Source organism: Moschus berezovskii, chromosome 1 (assembly GCF_049115385.1).
Source record: "Moschus berezovskii isolate FMDL1 chromosome 1, NW_MosBer_1.0, whole genome shotgun sequence".
Classification (NCBI taxonomy): Eukaryota; Metazoa; Chordata; class Mammalia; order Artiodactyla; family Moschidae; genus Moschus; species Moschus berezovskii.
In genome coordinates this window covers 11363266-11389568 of record NC_142460.1, presented here as the reverse complement: position 1 = coordinate 11389568, position 26303 = coordinate 11363266, and the positions used below count along the sequence as shown (strand labels likewise).

Genomic DNA, 26303 nt, shown 5'->3' with positions numbered 1-26303 from the left:
CGTGTCCGACTCTCCGCGACCCCATGAATCACAGCACGCCAGGCCTCCCTGTCCATCACCAACTCCCTAATTAGCTCTTTCATTCACCTCAAACTCCATTCCTCATCCCATTGCCTAACTTGCTTCATGATCTTATCCAGATCGGGCTTCCCAGGTGGCTCAGTGGTAAAGAATCCACCTGCCAATGCAGGAGACGCAGGTTTGATCCCTGAGTCAGGAAGATCCCCTGGAGGAGGAAATGGCAACCCACTCCAGTATTCTTGCCTGGAAAATCCCATAGACAGAGGAGCCTGATGGGCTACAGCCCATGGGATCTCAAAGAGTTGGACACAACTGAGCACAATGCTCTTTTGATGCTTTACCTAGATTGTTGCAAAAGCCTGGGAATTGGTTTCTCTGCCTCTGTTCTTAACAACCCTACCCCCAAACTACCAAAGTACTGTTTTTAAACAGAAGTGACTTAACAGCAGCAGCAGACATGTTATTACTCCTGTTACTCCCACTATTTCTCCATTAAAAACTCCCATTATTTAAAAGAGACTTCTGTGGTTCTTCATTGATTACAATCTAAATGTCTTGGTCTGAGATTTAAGATCTACATTTCCCACTTCGTCCTTTACCACTCAGTTCAGTTCAGTCGCTCAGTCGTGTCCGACTCTCCGCAACCCCATGAATCACAGCACGCCAGGCCTCCCTGTCCATCACCAACTCCCGGAGTTCACTCAAACTCATGTCCACAGAGTCGGTGATGCCATCCAGCCATCTCATCCTCCGTCGTCCCCTTCTCCTCCCGCCCCCAACCTTTCCCAGCATCAGAGTCTTTTCCAGTGAGTCAACTCGTCGCATGAGGTGGCCAAAGGATTGCAGTTTCAGCTTTAGCATCAGTCCCTCCAATGAACATCCAGGATTGATCTCCTTTAGAATGGACTGGTTGGATCTCCTTGCAGTATAAGGGACTCTCAAGAGTCTTCTCCAACGCCAGCTAAGTAGCTGTTAAATTTTTGGATTATTCCAATATGAGAGGTGAAGCTATGATATCTCAGGGCAGTTTGGGTTTGGACTTCTCTTCCTGTGAATGTGGCATAGTTTCCTGTGCTTCACGACCATCTGAATTTCCTTTTCTGTGACTCTCTTTGCATCTTCATCCCACCTTAAAATTTGGATTACTGGATATTTTTCTCATCAGTTTTTAAGAGCTCTTTTTTGACTATAATTTGAGCTACAAATCTTTTCCCATCTTACCATCTGTCTTTTGACTTTGCATAGCTTACCTTTTGTCACGGTGAAGGAGTTTTTATGTCACCAGATTTATCGTTTTTACTTTGTGGTTTCTGGATTCTAACCTGTTTAGAAATGGCTTCCAATGGGCTCTTTAAAAATTTAAATAATAAAACTGTGTTGAATGTAGGGGATTGGATACCAGCATCTATTTCTTCTGAAAAACCCCAGTGAACTAAGAGAATGTCTGACAGAGGGGCGTGTGTAAGGGTCGCTGCTGACTGTCCATGGATCCGTCTCTGCAAACCCCACTTGCTCAGGCGGCGCTCCTGGTGCCCCCACGGTCGCTCGCGAATGTGCGCTCCTGACTGTCCATGGACCCCTCTCTGCAAACCCCACTTGCTCAGGCGGCGCTCCTGGTGCCTCCACGGTCGCTCGCGAATGTGCGCTCCTGACTGTCCATGGACCCCTCTCTGCAAACCCCACTTGCTCAGCCGGCGCTCCCGGTGCCTCCACGGTCGCTCGCGAATGTGCGCTCCTGACTGTCCATGGACCCCTCTCTGCAAACCCCACTTGCTCAGCCGGCGCTCCCGGTGCCTCCACGGTCGCTCGCGAATGTGCGCTCCTGACTGTCCATGGACCCCTCTCTGCAAACCCCACTTGCTCAGCCGGCGCTCCCGGTGCCTCCACGGTCGCTCGCGAATGTGCGCTCCTGACTGTCCATGGACCCCTCTCTGCAAACCCCACTTGCTCAGCCGGCGCTCCCGGTGCCTCCACGGTCGCTCGCGAATGTGCGCTCCTGACTGTCCATGGACCCCTCTCTGCAAACCCCACTTGCTCAGCCGGCGCTCCTGGTGCCTCCACGGTCGCTCGCGAATGTGCGCTCCTGACTGTCCATGGACCCCTCTCTGCAAACCCCACTTGCTCAGGCGGCGCTCCTGGTGCCTCCACGGTCGCTCGCGAATGTGCGCTCCTGACTGTCCATGGACCCCTCTCTGCAAACCCCACTTGCTCAGCCGGCGCTCCTGGTGCCTCCACGGTCGCTCGCGAATGTGCGCTCCTGACTGTCCATGGACCCCTCTCTGCAAACCCCACTTGCTCAGGCGGCGCTCCTGGTGCCTCCACGGTCGCTCGCGAATGTGCGCTCCTGACTGTCCATGGACCCCTCTCTGCAAACCCCACTTGCTCAGCCGGCGCTCCCGGTGCCTCCACGGTCGCTCGCGAATGTGCGCTCCTGACTGTCCATGGACCCCTCTCTGCAAACCCCACTTGCTCAGCCGGCGCTCCCGGTGCCTCCACGGTCGCTCGCGAATGTGTGCTTTGTTGTTTAGTTGCTCGGTCGTGTCCGACTCTGTGACCCATGAACCGCAGCACGCCAGGCCTCCCTGTCTATCACCAACTCCCGGAGTTCACCCAAACCCATGTCCATCGAGTCGGTGATGCCATCCAAACATCTCATCCCTCTGTCGTCCCCATCTCTCCTGCCCTCAACCTTTCCCAGCTTCAGGGTCTTTTCCAATGAGTCAGCTCTTTGCATCAGGTGGCCAAAGTATTGGAGCTTCAGCTTCAGCATCAGTCCTTCCAATGAATATTAAGGACTGATCTCCTTTAGGATGGACTGGTTGGATCTCCTTGCTCTCCAAGGGACTCTCAGGAGTCTCTCCAGCACCACAGCTGTATTGCAGACATGCGTGTTCCCAGCTGAGCTGCTTCCGAGCTGTGCACAGGTTTGCAGTCCCTGTTGCAGCCCACTCAGGCTGCGTTTCTCACGCTTGTGCTCTTCGCTGGTGACGTCACTGTTTCGAGGGCCCCTCAAGTGGAGCGCTGCGGTGCTGCCTTCTGTCCTAAGCACAGGAAAGCTGACACGGGCCTCACAGAGCAGGTGCGTGCGTCAGGAGCTTTGCTGACGAGTGAGTTACAGCACCGTTGGCGTGAGGCTCAGTGTTAAGGAATCCACAATATACACTAAACCGAGGCGTCTTTAAACAGAAACTCTCATTAAACAAAGTCACGTACTAATCATGTGACAAAAAAGTCTGACCAGAGGTTCACAGGAAGCTAACCCTGTATTTCCCCAGGTTCAGTATCTGCTCATTTAGCGTTTGTGGTGACATCGTAGTACATAATTCCCACAAATAATGAAAATTGGCTATAGATGGTAGGTAGCTAGATGGATAGAGACACAGGCAGGCAGGTAGGTGGATGGATGGATGGACAGACAGATCCATACACACAGAGATGTAGACAGGTGGATGGATGGACAGACGGATGCCCATAAGAACAAAAAGACTGAAGAAGAGAAAGAGGAAGCCGATTTCTAGAAGATGGTCGGTGCATGGAGAAAAGGTGATTGATTTAGCACAGTGGTGGAAGCTGCACCTGGAAGAGGAAGGGATTGTGAGGAAAGCGATGGCCTTGGAAGCCTGAGCCCCTGCAGGGTGGTGGGATGAGCTGCAGGGCTGGAAGCGGGCCTCGGGGTGAAGTCCACACACGCTGTGCTGAGAAGGCTGGCTCCCACCTCTGTCTCGTGCGGCCCAGTAACAGTAGACACGATCCAAGGGTCGGATGAAGCCACTTAAAGAGACTGTGTGCACCCGTGAAACAAAATCAAGAAGCTTTATAGCATGGAAGAAATGATCAAAAGGAAAGAAGGAGCTTAAGGGCCTGAAAATAGGACAGCAGGGCATTTTAAAACATAACAAAAGGGCTGGAAAATGAAATAAAGGACATGTTTAAGAAGGTAAAATTAAAAAGAAAGTGAAGTCGCTCAGTCGTGTCTGACTCTGTGACCCCATGGACTGCAGCCCACTAGGCTCCTCCGTCCATGGAATTATCCAGGCCAGAATACTGGGGTGGGTTGCCATTTCCTTCTCCAGAGGATCTTCCCCACCTGGGGATTGAACCGAGGTCTCCCGCATTGCAGGCAGATTCTTTACCATCTGAGCCACCAGGGAATGGAGTAAGAAAACAACAGGGCGGAAGGTCATAAAATTGAAATATCAATCCTACATTTTGACTAACAGGAAGTCCGAAAAGAAAAAAGAAACGGAGGAGAGCAAAATTCTCAAAGAGAAGGAAAAACGAATACTTTGCAGAGCTGAAGGACAGGAATCCTTTGAGGGCAAAGCTATTGAGTGTATACCCTTTGAGTAAAAACACCCACTTGAAGGCATATTGTGAATTCTGGAACTTCGTGGGGAAAAATATCCTAAAATGTTCCAGCTCAGCACAGCAGGGCACACTCAACGCTTGAGTAATCACAGAGGTGTCACAATAGCAGTGCTGACACAGAGAAGCTAGTGGAGCTTTGAAAGTATTGATGGAAAAGCGGTCACAGTCCAGACTTCTGTAGCCCGACAGTTAGTTAAAAGGTGAAGACAAACACACTTGTAGGAATGCAGGGATGCAAATAACCTCCAGGTCACTGTTCCTCGGGAGCCACCAGAGGGTGTGCGCCAGCAAGATGAGGGGGAAGTCCAGAAGGAGAAGACATCCTCCCTAGACAGTGGAGGGAGAACCCCGGGCCAGAGGAGCATCCACGCCAGTTGGAGCAAGGGCACAGAAGGTTCTAGAAATGAGGCCTCCAAAAGGGAAAAAATAGAGCTGATAGCTTATGGTGAACAATGTCAGATTCGTGATCTCTGAAGAAGACTTACCTTTGGGACCAGGGACCAGGCGTGATCACTTAAGAGCTTTTGTGTAGCAGAGTCTTATTAAAGTAAGAAAAGGGACAGAGGCAGCTTCTGATGGAGACTTCAGAAGAGGGACAGAGAGTGCCCCCCTCGCTAGTGTTAGCAAGGGAGCTATATACTTTTTTAGTTAGTTATTACAGTAAATCAAAAGGAGGTCTCAAGGTTGTGAAAATTTTACCAGACCCATGCCCACAATTTACATTTTGGGATGACAGGATTAGAACTTAACAACAGAAAGATCCTTCCAGACCCACTCCCATAATGTACATTCTAAGATATCAGGACTAGCCAGAAGGTTTTCAGGAAGGAGAAACTGCCTTCAAGCAGGATACATTGTTGTTATATAATCCTGGACTGTGAAGAAAGCTGATTGCCGAAGAATTGATGCTTTTGAACTGTGGTGCTGGAGAAGACTCTTGAGAGTCCCTTGGACTGCAAGGAGATCCAACCAGTCCATTCTAAAGGAGATCAATCCTGGGTGTTCACTGGAAGGACTGATGCTAAGGCTGAAACTCCAATACTTTGGCCACCTCATGCGACGAGTTGACTCACTGGAAAAGAGTCTGATGCTAGGAGGGATTGGGGGTGGGAGGAGAAGGGGACGACAGAGAATGAGATGGCTGGATGGCATCACCGACTCGATGGACATGAGTTTGAGTGAACTCTGGGAGTTGGTGATGGACAGGGAGGCCTGGCGTGCTGTGATTCATGGGGTCGCAAAGAGTCGGACATGACTGAGCGACTGAACTGAACTGAACTGAACTGAATCCTTGGTACAGAGTTTAAACTGAGTTGTTTGTTGTGTAATCATCAGTTCTGGGCTTAAAGAAAAAACATTTTATGTGACTAAGGAATGTAGAGAAAAAAAAAACAGATGTTTGTCCTTTCCTCCTCCTTGAGAATTCCAGACCACTTTCTCCTCCTCAGAAGCGCCAGACCCCTCACTCCTTCTTGGAGACCCCGGACTTTATCAACCTGCCTAGGAATTGATTCTCTAAGTTCAGTTCAGTTCAGTAGCTCAGTCATGTCCGACTCTTTGCAATCCCATGGACTGCAGCACGCCAGGCCTCCCTGAACTAATATATTAATATTTAGGCACATGGGATATTTACTGATGGGTAGGAAGAAGAGTGGAGAAGGCAATGGCACCCCACTCCAGTGCTTTTGCGTGGAAAATTCCATGGACAGAGGAGCCTGGTGGGCTGCAGTCCATGGGGTCGTGACTGAGCGATTTCACTTTCACTTTTCACTTTCATGCATTGGAGAAGAAAACGGCAACCCACTCCAGTGTTCTTGCCTGGAGAATCCCAGGGACCGCAGAGCCTGGTGGGCTGCCGTCTATGGGGTTGCACAGAGTCGGACACGACTGAAGCGACTTAGCAGCAGCAGCAGGAAGAAGAGGTGTTGGAACATGTGGAGTGAATTTTAGTGATGAGTTCCTGTACGACCAAACGGGTAAAAAGAATTGAGGCCGCAGGAAAAATAAAGGACTATATTTTTTAAAAAAGATGTCATACTGCATTACTTGACCGAGCAATATTTGCAATGCTGTAGTGACATAGACTTTTGATTTAATTACATTATCACCATTGGGTGCACCAAGAAAGAGAAAGTAAGAAACGTGACTTGGAACGCTAAGCCTTTGTGTCCCATGGTAGGAAATAAAAAGATGCCTGAAGTTGATACGGAAGGAAATCGTATATAAACGTGTCTTGCCAATTAGCGTTGGGCATTAGTGCTTTGGCAGCAGTTTACAAAAGCCTCTCGCGGGCTGTTGCTTTGCGTGTCCGCTCCAGGAATGGAGGGGAAGGACCCGCAAGGCTGCCAGGAGACCAGCCCAGAGGTCCTTTCAGACATGGAAACTGAATTCCCCTCTTCATCTCCAGTCCCGAGTCAGGAACAGAGTGTCGTCTTTTAAGCTGCTTTTGTCCCAGATCCTTCTAGAATGGAAACAAGGAGAAAAAGAGGGCTGCGTGGGGATACCAGTATAGAAACTTTCTCACTGGACCGGGGCGTTACCTCCTAATACTCCCTGCTGCGGGGGCTTTTGGAAAGGATCAAAAGACACAAGTGTTTGTTAGTAGACGCTGCATCCTGTTGTCCTGGTTTTGGAGGATAAGGGAAGGTTGTGTTGGATGTCTGTCTCTTTAGTGGATTAGGGGCCACCGGAGGCATCGTCGGGAACAAAGGAAAAAGAGCCATCAATACAAATGAATCCCTTTTGTACAAGTCGAGGAGCCACAGGACATGCTCCATTTTTTTTAACACTCCAGGTGTGATCGGAGATGCCGCACGCACACAGAAGAGTGGAGAGTTAATTAAAATTTTTGCTCCTGTTCCCAGAAGTGTCTTTCCGTTTGATCAGCGGGCTGGCTTTGGAGTGCTGTGTGTGCGTCTCTCCTCACTGGAGTGTCATGGAAAAGCAGATCAGAGAGAGCCTTCCATCCGACGCCTGCCCGACCCCCTTTCCTAGCGAACCGACTTGAAAGCCGCTTGCACTGAGTGCATGGGGCTGGTGTCACGTTTTTAGAAACGTCATCTTCTGACTATTGATAACATGCACACTGGCTTTGATACAGGTGCCTGTGGAAAAGCGCATGGACTGTTAATTAAATCAAGGCCCGCCCAGAGGGTTGGGCGTGGCGGAGTCTGGCAGGGTGAACCCCCTCACCCCGGACCGTTGGTATTTTCCGTTTCCACCTGTGCTGTGACAGCCGGCTGGCAGCACCTGGGACTGGACCCTGGGCTGTCTCGGGCAGGGCCATGTTTCGCTGTGTTTTCTCTTTGCTTTTCTTTTGGTCTTTATGGTTCTGGACCCTCTGGCTGACATCCCCCACCTTGAGGGGGAAGGTTGCTGGGGAGGAATCCTGCCGTCTTCCTCTTGAAGATGGTGGAGGAGGAGAAGAGCACAGAGCAAAGCCCGGCTCCGGAGCCCGTCTGGGCAGGCGGGCCAGGCTGCCCCCCGGGGTGCCCATTGTCGGGCCGCACTGGGCGCTGGGCGCGGAGGAGAGAAGCTGGCTGGCCGGCCCGGGCTCCGATGAAAGGGCTCCTCCTGCTGCTCGGGCTTTGTGAGCACCACGCTGGTCCTGGTTGCCATGGCGACTGTCTGATTGTGGCAGGCCTGTCGTTGCGCTTGATAAAGTGGGAAGGCTATTCTTGATAGACCCGAGTAATCACAACCTCGCAAAGCCTGAGTGTGGATTTAACATTTTCTCCCTTCTCCTTAAATCCAGAATGCAGGGATGGGGCCCGGGTTCTCAGGGTAAAGCGGCCACAGCAGGCGGTGAGGGCCCTGCCCAGCGCCCGGGCTGTACTGGCCAGGCGGGTCTGCCAAGGGAGGGCCCCGCGTGCCGGGGGGTGGGGCAGAAACGGGGTAGGGCCTGCGTGGGGGCTCCAGGCTCGGGGCCAGAATGGGCCCCTCCCGTTCCCTCCGCAGTTGGTTTTTGTACCTGCCTTCCTCCCATCCCCCGTCCAGCTGCCTCAGCACCGTGTCAGTGCAGGGCTGAGCCTTTCAGAGCCCCCTGACCTCTCCGCCCCTCGTGGAGAATGAGGGGATGGCTTAGCCTCGAGCTAACAGCAGATAGATTCTGGCCACAAAACTGCAGACTTTTCTGTCATCAGAAGAAACCTAATCGATTCTCTAGGCAGTCTTCAGACTAAGTGGCATCTCAACTATTAGAAGTGTTCTTTAAAAAAAAAATAGAGCTGCCATAGGATCCACTCCTGGGTGTTTCCAGAGGACATGAAAACGCTAATTAGAAAGCATATGTGTAGCTCAGTGTCCATCGCAGCATGATTTAAAATTGGTAAAATACAGAAGAGACCCGAGTCAGTAGACACATGGATTAGAAAGGGTGGTGTATTTGTGTGTGTACACACACACATGCACACACGTGACACACAGTGTATATATACACACACAATGGAGCATCACTCAGCCATAGAAAAGAATGGAATATCGTTTGCAGCAACACAGATGGACCTAGGAGGTATGATGCTTATCAGTGAAATAAGTCAGAGGAAGAGAGATACTTTATGTTTCCACTTACATGTGAAGTCTAAAAAGTGAATGAGTATAGCAAAACAGAAACAGCCTCACAAACTTGGACAAACTAGTCTTGACTAGTGGAGAGGATGAAGCGGGGGCAAGGAAGGTAAAGGGGATTAAGAAGTACAACCTACCATGTATAAAATAGGATACCAAAATATAATGTACAGCACAGGGAATGAATATGTGTTTTACGATCACTTTATATGGAGTTTCCCTGGTGACTCAGCAGTAAGGAATCTGATGCCAATGCAAGAGACACAGGTTTGATCCCTGGGTTGGGAAGCTCCCTTGGAGAAGGAAATGGCACCCCAGTCCAGTATTCTTGCTGGGAAACCCCTTGGACAGAAGAGCCTGGCAGGCTGCAGCCAGTGGGGTGGCAAAGAGTTGGACAGGACTGAGCACGCATGTGGCGGGCCTGGCTTATGTGGAGTATAATCTATAAAACCACTGGATTGCTATGGTGTGCCCCTGAGAACAATGGAATATTGCAAGTGGACAGCACTTCAGTGATTTTCTCTGGCCACACCAGCACGTGGCATGTGAGGTTTTAGCTCCTTGACCAGGGATACGTGCGGGGTCTGAACCACTAGACTGCCAGGTATGTCCTGGTCCTGTGCAGCACTTCAATTAAGAAAAGAAGGAAAAAAACAGCCCCCTGGGCTCCACCATTTCTAAAAGGAGTTTAGATTGTGCAGGTCTGGGTGGGTCCCAAGACTCTGTTTGCAACAGGTTCCAGGGTGAGGTAGCTCATGGGGACTGAACTTGGAGAGCCACTGCCACAGGCCACGACTTCCTGTGTGCAGTGGAGGCTCCCAGGGGACGCTGGCTGCCCAGGCACCGTGATGGTAGCTCCAGAAGCCCCTCTTCTCTCTTCGGCCCAGTTCCGTCCCCAGAGGTCCCCTCGCCACGGGCCAGCCCTCTGCCCGGTGTTTGCCCGCTGGCTGTGTGGCTGGTGCAGGGGTGCCCCCGGGAAGCCCCTCCCCGCTCTGCCTGCCCGCGGTCCCCCAGCCCCCAGCCCCAGGAAGCCTGCCCTCACCGCGATGGCCGCGGCCCCTTTGCGTTGACCGGCCAGCCTCCTGGCCCTCCAGCAGGCCGTCTTGTGTTTGGGGGCGCGCGCATGCGTGTGTGTGTGTGTGTGTGTGCGTGCGCTCACCCTGCTGTCTGCGGACGGGAACCCAGCGGCGGGGCTAAGCCGTCCCTCCTGGCCGCCCCTCCGCAGGCCTGCGGGCCTCCTGAGCGGGTCCTGCGGGTGTCCTGGTCGCAGGGACTCTGGATGCCTGTCAGGGGGGCAGGGCCCGGTAGGGCTGCCGTCGGAAGTCCACCTGCCTCTCGAGAAAGCAGGGTGCGGGGTCGGGGGTGGGGGGCCCAGGCAGGGGCCTCACGGTGGGGTCCTCTCCCTCTCCACCCACTCTGCGTGTGTGGTGTGTGGTGTCGTGTGTAGTGTGTTCTGTGTGTTATGTGTCTGGTGTGTTGTGTGTGTCTGTGGTGTGTTGTGTGTGTGATGTGTGCATTTTGTATGTGGTGTGTGCATTGTGTGTGTGGTGTGTGCATTGAGTGGTGTGTGTGATGTGTATTTCTGTGTGTGTCGTGTCATGTGTGTAGTGTGTGTGTGTAGTGTGTGTTCTGTGTGGTGTGTGTCTGGTGTGTTGTGTGTGTGGTGTGGTATATTTCTGTGTGTGGGTGGTGTGTGTGTGGTGTGTGCGTTGTGCGTGTGTTGTGTGTGGTGTGTGTGTGGTGGGTGGGGGGGGGTATGTGTATTGTGTGTGTGGTGTGGTGTATTTCTATGTGTGTGTGTGTGTCACCGCTCTGGTTGGATGCAATGACTTGATTTTTGCTCAGATGTAGTTTAGCTCCCACAAGACGCTCTGAAACCCCCTGAACAGCATGTGGTCACGGGCCCTGGGTCTGTCCTGGAGGCGAAGTGACTGTGCTTCTTCTTGAGTGACGCTCGCGGATTTGTCCAGACGAGAGTGAAATAAAACAAACACTCAAACCCCTCGCCAATGGCGCAGACCAGGGCCGGAGGGAGAGAAACCCCACGACGGCACAGACCCGGGCCAGGGGGAGGGAGACCCCACAGTGGTGCAGACCTGGGCGGGGGGGCACAGGGGGACCCCACTTGGCACAGCCATGGGCTGGGGGGGAAACCCCACGCTGGCAGTTGGGCCTCAGGCTCTTGCAGCATCTTCAGAGCTGGAGCGTGGCCCCTTTCTGCTTTGTTGGGTTGGTGGCCAGGTGGTCCCTCCCGGTCCCTGAGACAAGGCGGCCCAGCCTGACCTGGCCTTTCTCCCCAGGGTGTGGAGGTGCAGACGGACTACGTGCCCCTGCTGAACTCTCTGGCTGCCTACGGCTGGCAGCTCACCTGTGTGCTGCCGACTCCCGTCGTCAGGACAACCAGGTACCAATAACCAGCTTACCTTACCGAAGCTTGCACCTTCCCGACCAGCTCTTCATGGGCGTGACTTGTGGAATCCTGTTGGCATCAGCTCTCCACCCGAGGAACGGCAGGCCCAGGATCTCAGAATCTTAACCACCCCTGCCCCGAGCACACCCTCCCCATGTGGGCAGCTCAGCCAGACTTGCCGCCCAGCCTGTCACTGGGGCGGAGGGGGCCCAGGTCTCTCATTTGCAAAAGAAACTCAGCACCTAGTGTGTGCCCCAGGCCGGGCGGCCACGTTGTATACAGTGTCATCTAGTCCTCAGAGCATCCCGGGAGGCAGGAATTTTTGCTGTTCTGGGGATTTATCCCCAGTCTTACCAACCCTGAAAGGCCTTCTGTCTGTCTCCTGGGCTTGCTGTCAAATGAGTCCTAATTACCTGTGGGGTGGTAAGCATAGATATCATGCCCATTTTATAGATGAAGAAACTGAGGCTCAGGGAGGCTCTGTCACAAACCCGAGGACACACAGCAGCAGGAGCCTCAGCCTGGGCCCAGGTCCTCACTGGCTACCCATCCCCCCCAGCCTCATCCCCAAAGTCAGACTTGGAAGAGCCCCCCACCCCCTGTCCGGTGTTCACCGAGGCCACTTTGTTGTCATTTGGCCAAGATGCCAGATGTCATTTCACACCATAGGAAGGGGGTTTTCAGACACGAAGCTGCCTTTCAGGGTGTCCACTTCTCTTGGCCCCATGAGACAGCCCGCCAGAAGCAAAGGTGCTTGCTGTGGGGTGGGGGGGGCTTCATGATCTCTGACCTCTCCATCTTGGGCAGCCCCCTCCCCTCCCTGGGCTGCTGGCCTGGATGAAGTTGGAGGTGGTGGCCTCCGGTTGAGGCCTGGGTTCCCCCGGGTGTAAGAGGACTCATCCTCCACTCCCCTCTGTGTATTGCAGGGAGGGGACTGTGTCCACCAAGCAGGTCGTCTTTCTCCAGAGGCCGTGTCTACCTCAGAAGGCCAAGAAGAAGGAATCGAAGGTGAGCGACCTTGCCGCCCCCTGGGCCCAGCTCTGCGGAGCCCGGGGGACCCCTGAACCCCCTCGGCAAAATGAGCCACGTCACCTGCAGCTGGGGGCGCTGGGGGCCAGGGCCGGCCGCCTCCTGCGGGGATGCTTGGGCCGGCAGGGTTCGCGCTCCCGAGGCTGAAGCGGGGGCGCAGGGAGGCGGCTGCAGCCTGGGCAGGGGCCCACGCCCCGCTCCTCTGCGTCTTCATCTCCGTGCGAGCTGGCTGGAGCTCGGCCTGCGCCCCAGCCCTGGCGCCGTCGGCGGTTTGGAGATCCTGGCAGAGAGAACCTGCCAGAACGCCTTCCCCGAAGGGCCCGCGCTGCAGGGCTGAGTGGCCGCGGCTGTGTGGACGCAGGGCGGCGCCCCTGCGCAGCGAGTCCTCGGGCCAGGCCGTGCCCCACCCTCCCGGGACGTCACCCGAACCCTCCTGGAAGCGCAGTCGCCCTGAGACTGGGGGTGCACCCCGTGTTTCCTGAGGCGGAGCCCAGGACCTCCGCAGTGGCCGCACAACCCCAGGCTTTGCCCCCGAGGGGGCTCCTCCCAGGGGACCCAGCTCGCTGTCCCTGTGACGGGCACGGCCAGGCGTGGGGCAGAGCCTGCTGGACACCGCCACCCTTCCCTTGCACCGCCGCCCGGGCCTCCTCGCGAGCTGGGTACAGCCCCGGGCAGGCGCGCCAGGCCCGTGGACAGGCTGGGGCCGCCTCGAGGGACCCCGAGGGCAGCCGGGTTCTGGTGCGGGCTGTGCGGTGGCCGTGGGAAGGGGCGCTGGGGCCGCTGTACGGACGGCCTGCAGGGAGGGTCTGGAGGGCGGCGGCCGGCTGCACGCCCCCGGGCACCCTGCGCCCTCCCCGAGGCGTGCTCAGCCCTGCGCCTCGCGGGGGCAGCTGGCGGTGGGCACTGCCCTCGCCGTGACGCGGGGCGGCCCCCGGAGGGTGGCCTGTACTGGCCCCGGCCCTGCTGCTAAGCTGGCGGTTCGCTGTCCAGCTCCCGGGAGACCGGGTGTCCTCGCGGCCCGCGGCGCTGACACCTGCTGCGCCCTCCAGGCCGGGAAGCTCCTTGTTCTCTCTGCCCCACCGTGCCAGCCTGGTTTCCCACCCGCTGCCTCAACCCACTCCAGCGTTCTTGCCTGGAGAATCCCAGGGACGGGGGAGCCTGGTGGGCTGCCGTCTATGGGGTCACACAGAGTCGGACACAACTGAAGTGACTTAGCAGCAGCAGCCTCATTTGGAGCCCGTGTCTCCCCACTTCCTCTTCCTTAGAGAATCTCCTGCACCCCCAGACCTAGACGGAGCCCCTCCCTACCGCTGAGTCTCCCCTCAGCGCGGCCAGCCTCAGCATCTCCTGCCCTGTGGCTGCTGGTGACCCCTCACCCTTCCTTAGCGGGAGGGCCGGCCCTTCCGAGGCCCAGGCTCCCGCCCCCTGGAGCTCACCTGGGACCTCCGTCTCCTCCCCCCACCGCCAGTGTGTCCTGAAGGCATGTCTAGCTTTAGGTCCTTGACCCTCTGGACCCCCTTATCATCATTACCTGCCTGGACTACCCTCACCTCCTGATGACAGGCCTCCCTTTCAAGTGTGTTCTCCACTCAGAATCAGTGATCTACAAAGAGCAAATGGAGTCGTGGCACGCGGCTGCTTATAACGCTCCTAAAGCTTTGTGTTTTTCAAGATAAAGGTGGTGCCTTTACTGGGGTCCACGTGGCCCTGTGGGGTCCCCTCCCCCCGCCACCGCCCCGGCCTGCAGGCTCTCTTGGGTTCCTCACTGCCACAGGGCCTTTGCTTGGGCGGTTCCTGCACCTGGGATGCTTCCTTCCTTTGTATTTTCTCAGGACCGTGTTCTCTCCCTTTAGACCAAGCCAGGCTGTTCTGCGATTCACCGGGAAGAACCGTGTTCCTCTCTTCATGTCTCCTCTCTGTTCCTAATTATTTGTGATCAGCAGCTTATCCTCCCCAAGGAGAATTGGACATTAACTCTCTGAGATCACACCCTTTCTGTCCTCACTGCTGTATGCCCGGCCCCTGGCTTTTAGTTAGTACTCAGCAAACACTTGTTGAACCAGAGAATGAATAATCAAACTGCTGGGCCCAGGACCTGTGTGGTGTGTCTAGCACTGATGTTTAAGGAAAAAGAGTGCAGAATTCAGACGTCAAGAATGCAGCATATTTAGTCCTCTTTTAGTAGCCAAGTGACAAAATTCTCCAAACAGAACTTTCCAGTATTTGAAAGAAACCTCTTTGTTCACCTGTGAGCGTGGCTTTCAAAGCAAATATTAACTTCCTTTGAAGGTACGAGGTGCTTTCTGCGCCCCAGGAGACATCTGTCTTCAGCTAAGCTACCGAAGTGGAGGCAGATACAGACAGGTTTTAAAATGTGTGAATTAAATCCACGAGCCCTGCTGACGTGGAACTCTGGACATGCATGCACTGCTGTAAAGAGGACTTTCCCTTTTCTGCACTTACTTCTGGCACGGACGGCTAGTCGGGGTTTTCTCGGTTTCCACGCTGGCCGCACACCCTCACCCCACTCATGCCCTGGCCTGGGAATGCCCGTCCATCCCGCTGCGCCTGCAGTGGCTGCTCTCTTGTGTTGAGAGGCTCACCTTGGAACCACTCAGGACGCGCGCGTCCTCCAGCCTGGCGGCCTGCCTGTGTGTGTGGATGCCAACAATCTCTGCTCAGAGCTGCCCCAAGGCAAGCTCTCCCGCCTCGGGGTCTGAAATATACACCACCCTCCCTTGGACTTTACTAGCGTGTGTCATTTCAGTTCAGTTCAGTCGCTCAGTCGTGTCCGACTCTGCGACCCCATGAATCACAGCACGCCAGGTGTCCCTGTCCATCACCAACTCCCGAAGTTCACTCAAACTCATGTCCATCGAGTTGGTGATGCCATCCAGCCGTCTCATTCTCTGTCGTCCCTGTATTCTCCTGCCCCCAACCCCTCCCAGCATCAGACTCTTTTCCAGTGAGTCAACTCGTTGCATGAGGTGGCCAAAGTATTGGAGTTTCAGCTTTAGCATCAGTCCATGAGATGAGTGCAATTGTGCGGTAGCTTGAGCATTCTTTGGCATTGCCTTTCTTTGGGATTGGAATGAAGACTGACCTTTTCCAGTCCTGTGGCCACTGCCAAGTTTTCCAAATTTGCTGGCATATTGAGTACAGCACTTTCACAGCATCATCTTTCAGGATTTGAAATAGCTCAACTGGAATTCCATCACCTCCACTAGCTTTGTTCGTAGAGATGCTTTCTAAGGCCCACTTGACTTCACATTCCAAGATGTCTGGCTCTAGGTGAGTGAGCACACCATCGTAATTATCTGGGTCGTGAAGCTCTTTTTTGTACAGTTCTTCCATGTATTCTTGCCACCTCTTCTTAATATCTTCTGCTTCTGTTAGGTCCATACCATTTCTGTCCTTTATTGAGCCCATCTTTGCATGAAATGTTCCCTTGGAATCTCTAATTTTCTTGAAGAGATCTCTTGTCTTTCCTATTCTGTTGTTTCCCTCTATTTCTTTGCATTGATCTCTGAGGAATGCTTTCTTATCTCTCCTTGCTATTCTTTGGAACTCTGCATTCAGATGCTTATATCTTTCCTTTTCTCCTTTGCTTTTTGCTTCTCTTCTTTTCACAGCTATTTCTAAGGCCTCCTCAGACAGCCATTTTGCTTTTTTGCATTTCTTTTCCACGGGGATGGTCTTGGTCCCTGTCTCCTGTACAATGTCACGAACCTCCGTCCAGAGTTCATCAGGCACTCTGTCTATCATATCTAGTCCCTCAAATCTATTTCTCACTTCCACTGTATAATCATAAGGGATTTGATTTAGGTCATATCTGAATGGTCTAGTGGTTTTCCCTATTTTCTTCTATTTAAGTCTGAATTTGGAAATAAGGAGTTCATGATCTGAGCCACAGTCAGCTCCTGCTCTTGTTTTGGCTAACTGTATAGAGCTTCTCCATCTTTGGCTGCAAAGAATATAATCAATCTGATTTCAGTGCTGACCATCTGGTGATGTCCATGTATAGAGTCTTCTCTTGTGTTGTTGGAAGAGGGTGTTTGCTATGACCAGTGTGTTCTCTTGGCAAAACTCTATTAGCCTTTGCCCTGCTTCATTTCGTGCTCCAAGGCCAAATTTGCCTGTTACTCCAGGTGTTTCTTGACTTCCTACTTTTGCATTCCAGTCCCCTATAATGAAAAGAACATCTTTTTTGGGTGTTAGTTCTAAAAGGTCTTGTAGGTCTTCATGGAACCATTCAACTTCGGCTTCTTCAGCATTACTGGTTGGGACATAGGCTTGGATTACTGTAATATTGAATGGTTTGCCTTGGAAACGAACAGAAATCATTCTGTCATTTTTAAGATTGCATCCAAGTACTGCATTTCAGACTCTTTTGTTGACCATGATGGCTACTCCATTTCTTCTAAGGGATTCCTGCCCACAATTGTAGATATAATGGTCATCTGAGTTAAATTCACCCATTCCAGTCCATTTTAATTCACTGATTCCTAGAATGTCAATGTTCACTCTTGTCATCTCCTGTTTGACCACTTCCAATTTGCCTTGATTCATGGACCTAACATTCCAGGTTCCTATGCAATATTGCTCTTTACAGCATCGGACCTTGCTTCTATCACCGGTCACTTCCACAACTGGGTATTGTTTTTGCTTTGGCTCCACCCCTTCATTCTTTCTGGAGTTATTTCTCCACTGATCTCCAGTAGCATACTGGGCACCTACCGACCTGGGGAGTTCCTCATTCAGTATCCTGCATTTTGCCTTTTGATACTGTTCATGGGGGTTCTCAAGGCAAGTATACTGAAGTGGTTTGCCATTCCCTTCTCCAGTGGACCACATTCTGTCAGACCCCTCCACCATGACCCGCCCATCTTGGGTGGCCCCACATGGCATGGCTTAGTTTCACTGAGTTAGAAGAGGCTGTGGTCCATGTGATCAGATCGACTAGTTTTCTGTGATTATGATTTCAGTGTGTCTGCCCTCTGATGCCCTCTCGCAATACCTACCGTCTTATTTGGGTTTTTCTTACCTTGGTCGCAGGGTATCTCTTCACAGCTGCTCCAGCAAAGCACAGCTGCTGCTCCTGACCCTGGACATAGGGTGTCTCCTCACGGTCGCCCCTCCTGACCTTTAACGTGGAGTAGCTCCTCTCGGCCGCTGCCCCTGGCCTCGGGCAAGGGGTAGCTCCTCTCAGCCACGCTTCTGCGCGTGGTCGGTTGTGGAGCCGGCAATGCCAAAGAATACTCAAACTACTGCACAATTGCACTCACCTCACATGCTAGTAAAGTCATGCTCAAAATTCTCCAAGCCAGGCTTCAGCAATACGTGAACCGTGAACTTCCAGATGTTCAAACTGGATTTAGAAAAGACAAAGGAACCAGAGATCAAATTGCCAATATTCACTGGATCATGGAAAAAGCAAGAGAGTTCCAGAAAAACATTTATTTCTGCTTCATTGACTATGCCAAAGCCTTTGACTGTGTGGATCACAACAAACTGGAAAATTCTGAAAGAGATGGGAATACCAGACCACCTGACCTGCCTCTTGAGAAACCTGCATGCAGGTCAGGAAGCAACAGTTAGAACTGGACATGGAACAACAGACTGGTTCCAAATAGGAAAAGGAGTACATCAAGGCTGCATATTGTCACCTTGCTTATTTAACTTATATGCAGAGTACATCATGAGGAACGCTGGGTTGGAAGAAGCACAAGCTGGAATCAAGATTGCTGGGAGAAATATCAGTAACTTCAGATATGCAGATGACACCACCCTTATTGCAGAAGGTGAAGAGGAACTAAAAAGCCTCTTGATGAAAGTGAAAGAGGAGAGTGAAAAAGTTGGCTTGAAGCTCAACATTCAGAAAACTAAGATCATGGCATCTGGTCCCATCACTTCATGGAAACAGATGGGGAAACAGTGTCAGACTTTATTTTTTTTGGCTCCAAAATCACTGCGGATGCTGATTGCAGCCATGAAATTAAAAGATGCTTACTCCTTGGCAGGGAAGTTATGACCAACCTAGATGGCAAAGTAATGTCTCTGCTTTTCAGTATGCTAACAAAGGTCCATCTAGTCAAGGCTACGGTTTTTCCAGTGGTCATGTATGGATGTGAGAGTTGGACTGTAAAGAAAGCTGAGTGCTGAAGAATTGATGCTTTTGAACTGTGGTGTTGGAGAAGACTCTTGAGAGTCCCTTGGACTGCAAGGAGATCCAACCAGTCCATTCTAAAGGAGATCAGTCCTGGGTGTTCGTTGGAAGGACTGATGCTAAAGCTGAAACTCCAATACTTTGGCCACCTCATGCAAAGAGTTGACTCCCTGGAAAAGACCCTGATGCTGGGAGGGATTGAGGGCAGGAGGAGAAGGGGACCACAGAAAATGAGATGGCTGGATGGCATCACCGACTCGATGGAGGTGGGTTTGAGTGAACTCCAGGAGTTGGTGATGGACATGGAGGCCTGGCGTGCTGTGGTTCATGGGGTCGCAGAGAGTCGGACACGACTGAGTGACTGAACTGAACTGAACTCCCTCGGCCACACGGAGGTTAATCCAAGTGTAATTCAGAGTGAGCCTCCCATATACGAGGTTCCCTGAATCCAAGGATGCAAGCAACCACTGACCTCGCAGTACTGTAGTTTTTACTGCTGCAAGCCACCTGCGTTTAAGGGGACCCACGTGGTCCAGGGGCCAATCGTCCTTTTGTTGTTCCTTCAAGACTGTGACTATCCCAGGCACAGCGGTGTGGGGAGCCTGCGGATGAGGGTGGTGGCGGTGGAGGCCCTCCCACGGGTGCTGGGCTGGGCCGATGGAGGGCGCCGAGGGAGGGGGATGGAGGGCGCCGAGGAGGGGGGATGGAGGGCGCCGAGGGAGGGGGGATGGAGGGCGCCGAGGGAGGGGGGATGGAGGGCGCCGAGGGGGTGGGGGGATGGAGGGCGTCGAGGGGTTGGGGGGATGGAGGGCGCGGGGGGGGGATGGAGGGCGCCGAGGGGCGGATGGAGGGCGTCGACCGGGTGGGGGGATGGAGGGCGCCGGGGGGGGGGATGGAGGGCGCCGGGGGGGGGGATGGAGGGCGTCGAGGGGGGGATGGAGGGCGCCGAGGGGGGGGGATGGAGGGCGCGGGGGGGGATGGAGGGCGTCGGGGGGGATGGAGGGCACGGGGGGGGATGGAGGGCACGGGGGGGGATGGAGGGCGTCGGGGGGGGGATGGAGGGCGTGGGGGGGGATGGAGGGCGTCGGGGGGGATGGAGGCACGGGGGGGGGATGGAGGGCACGGGGGGGGGATGGAGGGCGTCGGGGGGGATGGAGGGCACGGGGGGGGATGGAGTGCGTGGGGGGGATGGAGGGCATCGAGCGGGTGGGGGGATGGAGGGCACGGGGGGGGGGATGGAGGGCGTGGGGGGGGATGGAGGGCGTCAGGGGGGATGGAGGGCACGGGGGGGGATGGAGGGCGTGGGGGGGGATGGAGGGCGTGGGGGGGGCCGTTCCCCACAGTGAGCTGGTGGTCGTCTTAGCTGTGCATTCTCACCCTCGCCCGTGAACCTGCAGCATGGGCACCACCAGGGGGCTTGCGTGAACTGCCAGCCTCTGTCCCCTCCCCAGGCCCCTAATCAGAAACCCCGGGATAGGGTGAGGGCCCTGTGTCTGAAGGCGTCCCCCAGGCGATCCTGAACGCCCACTCAAGTCTGAGAGCCAGTGTCTCAGCTGAGTAGTTTAGGGCCCCTTTCCAGGCTCACCATGTGGATCTCCATTCAAATTTTATCATTATTGATTTTTTAAAAACAGGCCTGTCAGGGTATGTTCCAGTGTAGATACTTGGTTTTGTTTTAATCGTACACACCGAAGCACCTTTCGTGGCAGTTAAGTCTGTGCTTCCATTAGCTGACCACTTGGTTTCATGCATCAAGCCTTGACCTGTCAGATTCTGTCCTGAGGTCATGAAGTCTGAAAGCTGAGGCACTTACCGGCGGGCTGAGCTATTCCAAAGGTGCATGGCATCTCCCTTGGCTTCCTGTATTCCCTTCCTTCCAGAACATAAGTCTGAAACCTTTTACCCACCAAGAAGGAGCAGATGAAAGACTAGAGTCGGAGAAACCTGTGTTTGAATTTCAGCTCCGCTGTTTTCTAGCTGTGACCTTGGGAGAGTCACTTCACCTCTCTGAACCAGTACATGCTCATCATAAAATGGTGCCACCAGTTCCTAGTGAGAGTACTGCTTCAGGAATTCAGGGAGACGGGAAGGCTTGTCACAGCGTGGGACACTCAGAACATTCAGCTTTTAGATCTTAGAGACCCTGAGTTTCAGCCACGGCTACTTTCCTGCTTTGTGTGAGTGCTCCCTGCAAAGGAAAGGGGGAAAGGGGAGGACTCCAGCTGCAGCCTCTGGTGACCGAGCTGCAGCCCCAGAACAGCTGTGGTGGGCTGGGGACCCCCGGGAGCTTGGAGAGTCAGTGACATCACCACCCTCCATCTAAGGACAGAGAGAATGGTGCCGTCCTTAAAGGCGTTTGGCTTGGCAGAGTTTTCCAAAGGACAGAAAAACACGGGTCAGAGTCGTTCCCATCCAGCTTGGCGTGGACAGCCCCAAATCCCTCTCCAACCAGCAGCCCAGGCGGGGCCTGGAGAGAGTGAGCAGAGCGCCCCTTGCAGGCCTGGCTGTGTCCTTGGTCGTGTTGTGTCAGGAGGGCAGCGCAGCGTGATCCTCTTCGGGAATCTGGACGTGGCCGCCGGGCGTGCGGGGAACCACATGTCTGCTGTTCATTTAGCAAGAGCAGCCTCTGCGAGGACATGGGGTTCACATTAGAGACTCGCCAGGGTCTGCCACAGCTAAGAGACCCTGCGCGCCATGGCTGAGGCCCAGCACAGCCAGAGAAATGCGTGAATAATTTAAGGAAAGAAAAGAGCCAGGGTCCGGGGTGGACTCTGGCCCAGGGGGATGGGCAAGGTCAGGTGCACTGGCCGCCTGTAGGGGGCGCTGGGGGTGGGCCAGTGGCCCCGCACCCCACTGAGGGGTCCCCGGGGCTGTGCACCCAGTCCAGGGGGCGAGGGCGGCTCTTCTGGAGATTACTCTCTTGCCTCAGGACAGACAGCTACCAAACGCCAGAACTGGGGTCTGAACCTGGGTCGTAGCCACCACACCACCTGTAATGCTGTGTTGTCTTATTTTGGGCCTTTCAGCCGAAGCAGTCTCACCAGTTGTGTTTTGTTTTCACAAAAGTACAACTTCCTCCAACATCCCTCAGGGCTGGCTGGCTCTCAGATCTCTGTATATAGGCCAGCTTAACTGGCCTTTTTGTAAACCGTGCAGAATGAAGAGAGTCTGACTATTTGGAGACACCCATTAAAAAAAAAAAAAACTCCTCCATGTGGGCTGGAAGTAAAATGCAGCCGCGGCAGCATACAAGGCAGCAGTAACAAATGATGACTGCCTGGTACCAGGAGCCGTGCAGGGTCAGTCCTTGCCGAGGTCAGAGATCCTGGTCCTGCAGGGTGGTTGTGGGGCCCCAAGATGCCTGCTGCAGTCTCGGCTGAAGTGGGCACCTTCAGGGTGGGATCTGGGGGACCACTCCACCTGCAGAGGGAGTCCACTGTTGAAAGCGCGTGGCTTGGGTGGGAGAAGCTCAAACTACCCCCTCAACCCGAGGGCAGTCTGTCAGTCACTGCACAAGAGAAATCCCCAAAAGGAGTGTCTGGGGGAAACCCAGCCAATATTGTTGGTGAACTCGGTTGGGATTTGCAGGGCAGGCAGGTGGGAAGGACAGGATAAATGTTAAATACTAACCTCAGGTCTTCCCTGGTGGCTCAGATGGTAAAGAATTCACCTGCAATGCAGGAGACCTGGGTTCGATCCCTGGGTCGGGAAGATCCCCTGGCAAATGGAATGGCAACCCACTCCAGTCTTCTTGCCTGGAGAATCCCATGGACCGAGGAGCCTGGCGGGCTATAGTCCGTGGAGTTGCAGAGTTGGACATGACTGAGCGCCTAACACACGCAACCTCAGCATACACAACACTGCTTTTTCTCTTCGTTGATGGAATATCCAGATTTGCCGGTCTTGTTCGAAAGGGGGTCAGCGCACTCACCCCAGGATGTGTTCCATCTCAGAGCCCTGAGTGCGTCCAGGCAGATGTCTTATTTGGGGAAGTAGACCTCTCCCACTCAGAACGCCATGGAGGTGGCAGATTTTAAAGAATATACACAGCACATTTTTGCTTGTTCCTGGCAAAGCACCCAGATCTATCTGCGACGTGGCAGAGCCTTAGGAAATGGTTTTCCCTGGGTGGTACAGCTGCCGGCATGTAGCCTCGCCAGAAGTCACTCAGACGGAAGGCTGCCTTCTCTCTCAGTCGCAGAAGGGCTTAGCTCCAAGTTTGTATTTGGGCACACCGATGTGCTGCGACTCCCGTGGAAAGAAATGAAGCCAAAGAAACGTGCAACTTCACGTGGAGCCGCGTGTCCACGGGTGGGGTGGCCGAGGCCCCCCGGTTCCCTTCCCCGGAAAACGCGTGTCTCCAGTGCTGGCCTCCGGGGCTGGCCCGTCCCCAGGACCCTGTGGCTGCGGCGCCCGTGGGCACAGCCTGCGGGGAGGACAACCCCCACCCCGCCGGCGGAGCTCGGGGCGCAGGGAAGGCCGCGGCCCCGCTGAGCCGTTCGCAGAGCGCGTGCCCCTCTCCTGAGCACAGGGACCACTCTCCGCCTTCCCCCACCGCCCCTCACACCTCCGTGTCTGCCCCAGCTCCTGCCCCGATGCATCCCAAGTGCACAGGCTCCCAAACCGCCTCCTCCAGAGCGGCTCCTGTTGTCAGCAGGCTCAGCAGAGCTTGGGTGTTTTCCTCCTCTTTTCTCCCCAGATCAGTCGCTCTTTCTGGAGCTCCACCAGACCTGCTGTGGGGATGCCCCCGCGCCTCCTCACTGAGCCCCAGGGTGTTTGACTGTTAGAGTTAGAGGGCTGGCTTCCCCAGACGTGTGGAGCAGCCAGCTTGGCCGGCGCTGCGTCCTCCTATTCAGCCGTCTCACAAAAGGGCTCTGAGCATCGTCTGCGCTCCAGGCTCCCTGCCGTATCCCGGGGATGCCGGAGCCGAGGACAGGTGGCGTCCCTGATGCTCTGAACTGACATCCAGCGTCAGTGGTGAACACACCAGGTATAGCAAGTGCTGGACCCAGCGCTAAGCCTGTTGCATGGATTGTCGCATCATCGAATGGACGAGAACACCTTCTATGGCAGAGCTTGGCTCACTGCGGCTCTCAGGCCGAAAGGGGCCGGCCCACTGCCTGATTTTGTCGATAAAGTTTTATTCCAACACGGTGACGTCCCCCCCGCCCCGTTTGTATTACCTGGCCTGCTTTTGCTCTAGAATAGCAGAGTGGAGAGGCTGCAACAGAGAAAGAACACGTGGTCTGAAAAACCTAAAGTCGTTATTATCTGACTCTGTGCAGATAGAGTCACCCGCCCGGATTTGTTAGAGGAACTTGCCCGGTCGTATAGATTAGCACGCGGGCCGAGCTGGGTGGACTCTGCCTGGGGTGGTCTCCCTCCATGGCGACCCTGTGATCCCATCCTTGTCCAGCTCTGGCACTGACTGTGCCCTTGGTCCTGTCCGCTCCGTGGACTCCCCTGCCCACAGGGGAGTGCAGCTGGGGGCTCCCTAGGAAGCGGCATCTGGGATGGGTTTGGATGAGGTTTTGGGGGGAAGTGCCCTGGGAATGCTGGTGGGGAAGGGGGGCGTGGCTGAGGGACGTGCTGGGCTCCGACTCCAGGACAGCAGTGCCCTGACCAGTGCTGGGGGGGACCCAGGAGGATGGGCCGTTGTCCTCACGTGGCCTGGTCATTGGGCGTAGCTTGCCCCAGAAGGGAGTGAGAGCTTTGGAGGGGGGGCTCTCTAGCAGAGCGGGGTGCAGCTGGCGGTTGGCACGGCCTGCCAGTCCTGCAGGGGGACCTGAGTGCCCAGGTTCTGACCCAGGTGATACCCTTAGGAGGAGCAGGCCCGTGTGCGCTAACCTCTCCTCATTCTCCAGATAAAGGATTTCAGCACCTCCCTTCCCAGGCCCTTGGTATGGGGCCCTCTCCCTGGAAATTCACCCTTAGAGTCCATGCCGTGGCAGGAACTGCAGGCTCCCAATGGGTGTGAGGTTTGGGCTGTGGTTGGGGAATAGCGGGCCTCGTGTGTCTTGCTGTCAGCCGTGGGTGTGAACGCAGAGCACGCGTCCGGGACGCTCCGGGGTCACGGGAGCCGCTTGTGTTTATCTGCCGTCTCCCCCGATCTCTAGTTTCAGTGGCGATTCTCCCGAGACGAGATGCGCAACAGGCCGACGAGGAAATCCAGAGAGAAACTCCGTGCCAGGGGCAAGCGGCGAGCCGAAGAAAGCGAGAAGAACGCAGAAGACCAGCTTCCCAGAGCGGGAGCTGCGGGGAGCCGTGTGTCCGGGCGGGAGGACTGGGCCTCCGCGGAGGGGACGGCCCCCGGGCGGGCGGAGGGCCCGGCGGAGAAGCCGTGTGCGGAGGGCGAGGCTGTGCAGAACGGCCCCTCGGGCCCCAGCCCGGGCCCGGCGTGGGGCAGCGCGGGGCTCCCCGGCCCCGAACCTGGAGAGGATGCTGGCGCGGGGCCTTCCGCGGGGGCGGCTCCGGGGCCCGCGGCAGCCGAGCGCCCCTGAGTCTCGCTGGGCCGGCGGGCTGGGGGCTCGTGCGCCCTGGCGTGGCGCGTTGCCTTTGGCTTGGCGTGACCCCTCCTGGTGAGCTTAATGAGCCCTTCGAGGAGGGCCGGCTCCCTGGCGGTGTTGGTTTCTGCACATCCTTTTGAAATGTGTCCTGGGCCCCAGTGCTAGAACCCACGAGGGCGGGTCGCTCCTGGACCTCGGGGCTGGGAGCCCAGCTGACCCTACGGCACCTGGGAGGGGCTGGGCCACCCAGGGCCTGTGCCCACCCAGGGCCTCCAGGGGGCCCTCAGGCCAAGCCCCGGGTCAAGCCTGGCTGGCTGTCTGCCGGTCAAGGCGGCCTTGGTCGTCGCCCCCACCCCCGCCCCGTCCCCCCCACCCCCGCCTGGAGAAGGGGAAGTCCAGGCCCTGCTGTTGCTGCAGCTGCTGGGTGCTTGTAACATGCCGTCGCACCCTGGCCACTGCTTTTCTCTAACCCTGGACCCTGCTGCTTTGGCAAAGAACAAGCTACGGGAGGAGAGGTGCCCCAGCTCCTGGCTTTTCTCCAAGTGTTCCCATAGATTCTGGTGATCTGGAAACGCAAAGGGAATTCTGTGTGTGTACCCACTTCTGCAGAATGTCCGGGAAAGTATTCTGTTAGTATTATTGCCAAAAAAAAAAAAAAAAAACACTTAAGGTTTTGTATTCAGCACATCCTAGGAGCACACCTTCTTTCTGTTATTTCAGGGCCAACTGACTGGCGGGGAGCCTCTGTTGTGTGTTACTTTAATCAGTGTGTCCTTGGCCAAGTCGCTTCCCACGTGCGTTATGACGTGTTTATGTCGTCCAGAAAATACTGTGGAGGCTTTAAGTAGATGCAGCTGCAAAGCCTGGAGAGAGACTCTCCTTTTTCTTGTTTAGTTACTTAAAGCAATAAATTACCTATGAGTTCAGTGCATTGTGAGTACGAGTCTTTGTTCACGTCACACTGAGAAGTCCTAGCCTGGTGTCTGGACACCCCGACCCCGGTCCCCTGTTCCTGTTTCCTGAGTCCCTTAATTCCTGGCACCAGCAGGAGGAGCCAGCTGGGCTCGCTCTGCTTTCCTGTCATTTGTACAAAGAAGATGAAAGAGGAATTCGGGTGCCACCAGGTAGGTCAGGGCGCCCCCGTTGCCCCAGGGTGGGGGAGATGGTACCTTTTTAAAACAAAAAGCCCCACATCGGTTACTAAGCATGCCTCCAATCTTTTTAAGTAAATCATTCA

The 26303-nt window shown here is 54.9% G+C and overlaps 1 protein-coding gene across 2 annotated transcripts in view; it reads left to right on the top strand.

Moving 5' to 3' along the window:
- Window positions 1–25995, top strand: part of RFTN1 (raftlin, lipid raft linker 1) — a 228133-nt gene extending 202138 nt beyond the window's left edge. For both annotated transcript variants that reach the window (XM_055416871.2, XM_055416880.2), the window contains exons 8-10: window positions 11256–11359; window positions 12292–12373; window positions 24677–25995. In XM_055416871.2, the coding sequence (XP_055272846.1) occupies window positions 11256–11359; window positions 12292–12373; window positions 24677–25060 (570 nt within the window). In that variant the 3' untranslated portion in view covers window positions 25061–25995. The remainder of the gene's footprint in view (window positions 1–11255; window positions 11360–12291; window positions 12374–24676) is intronic.
- Window positions 25996–26303: the final 308 nt, after the last annotated feature.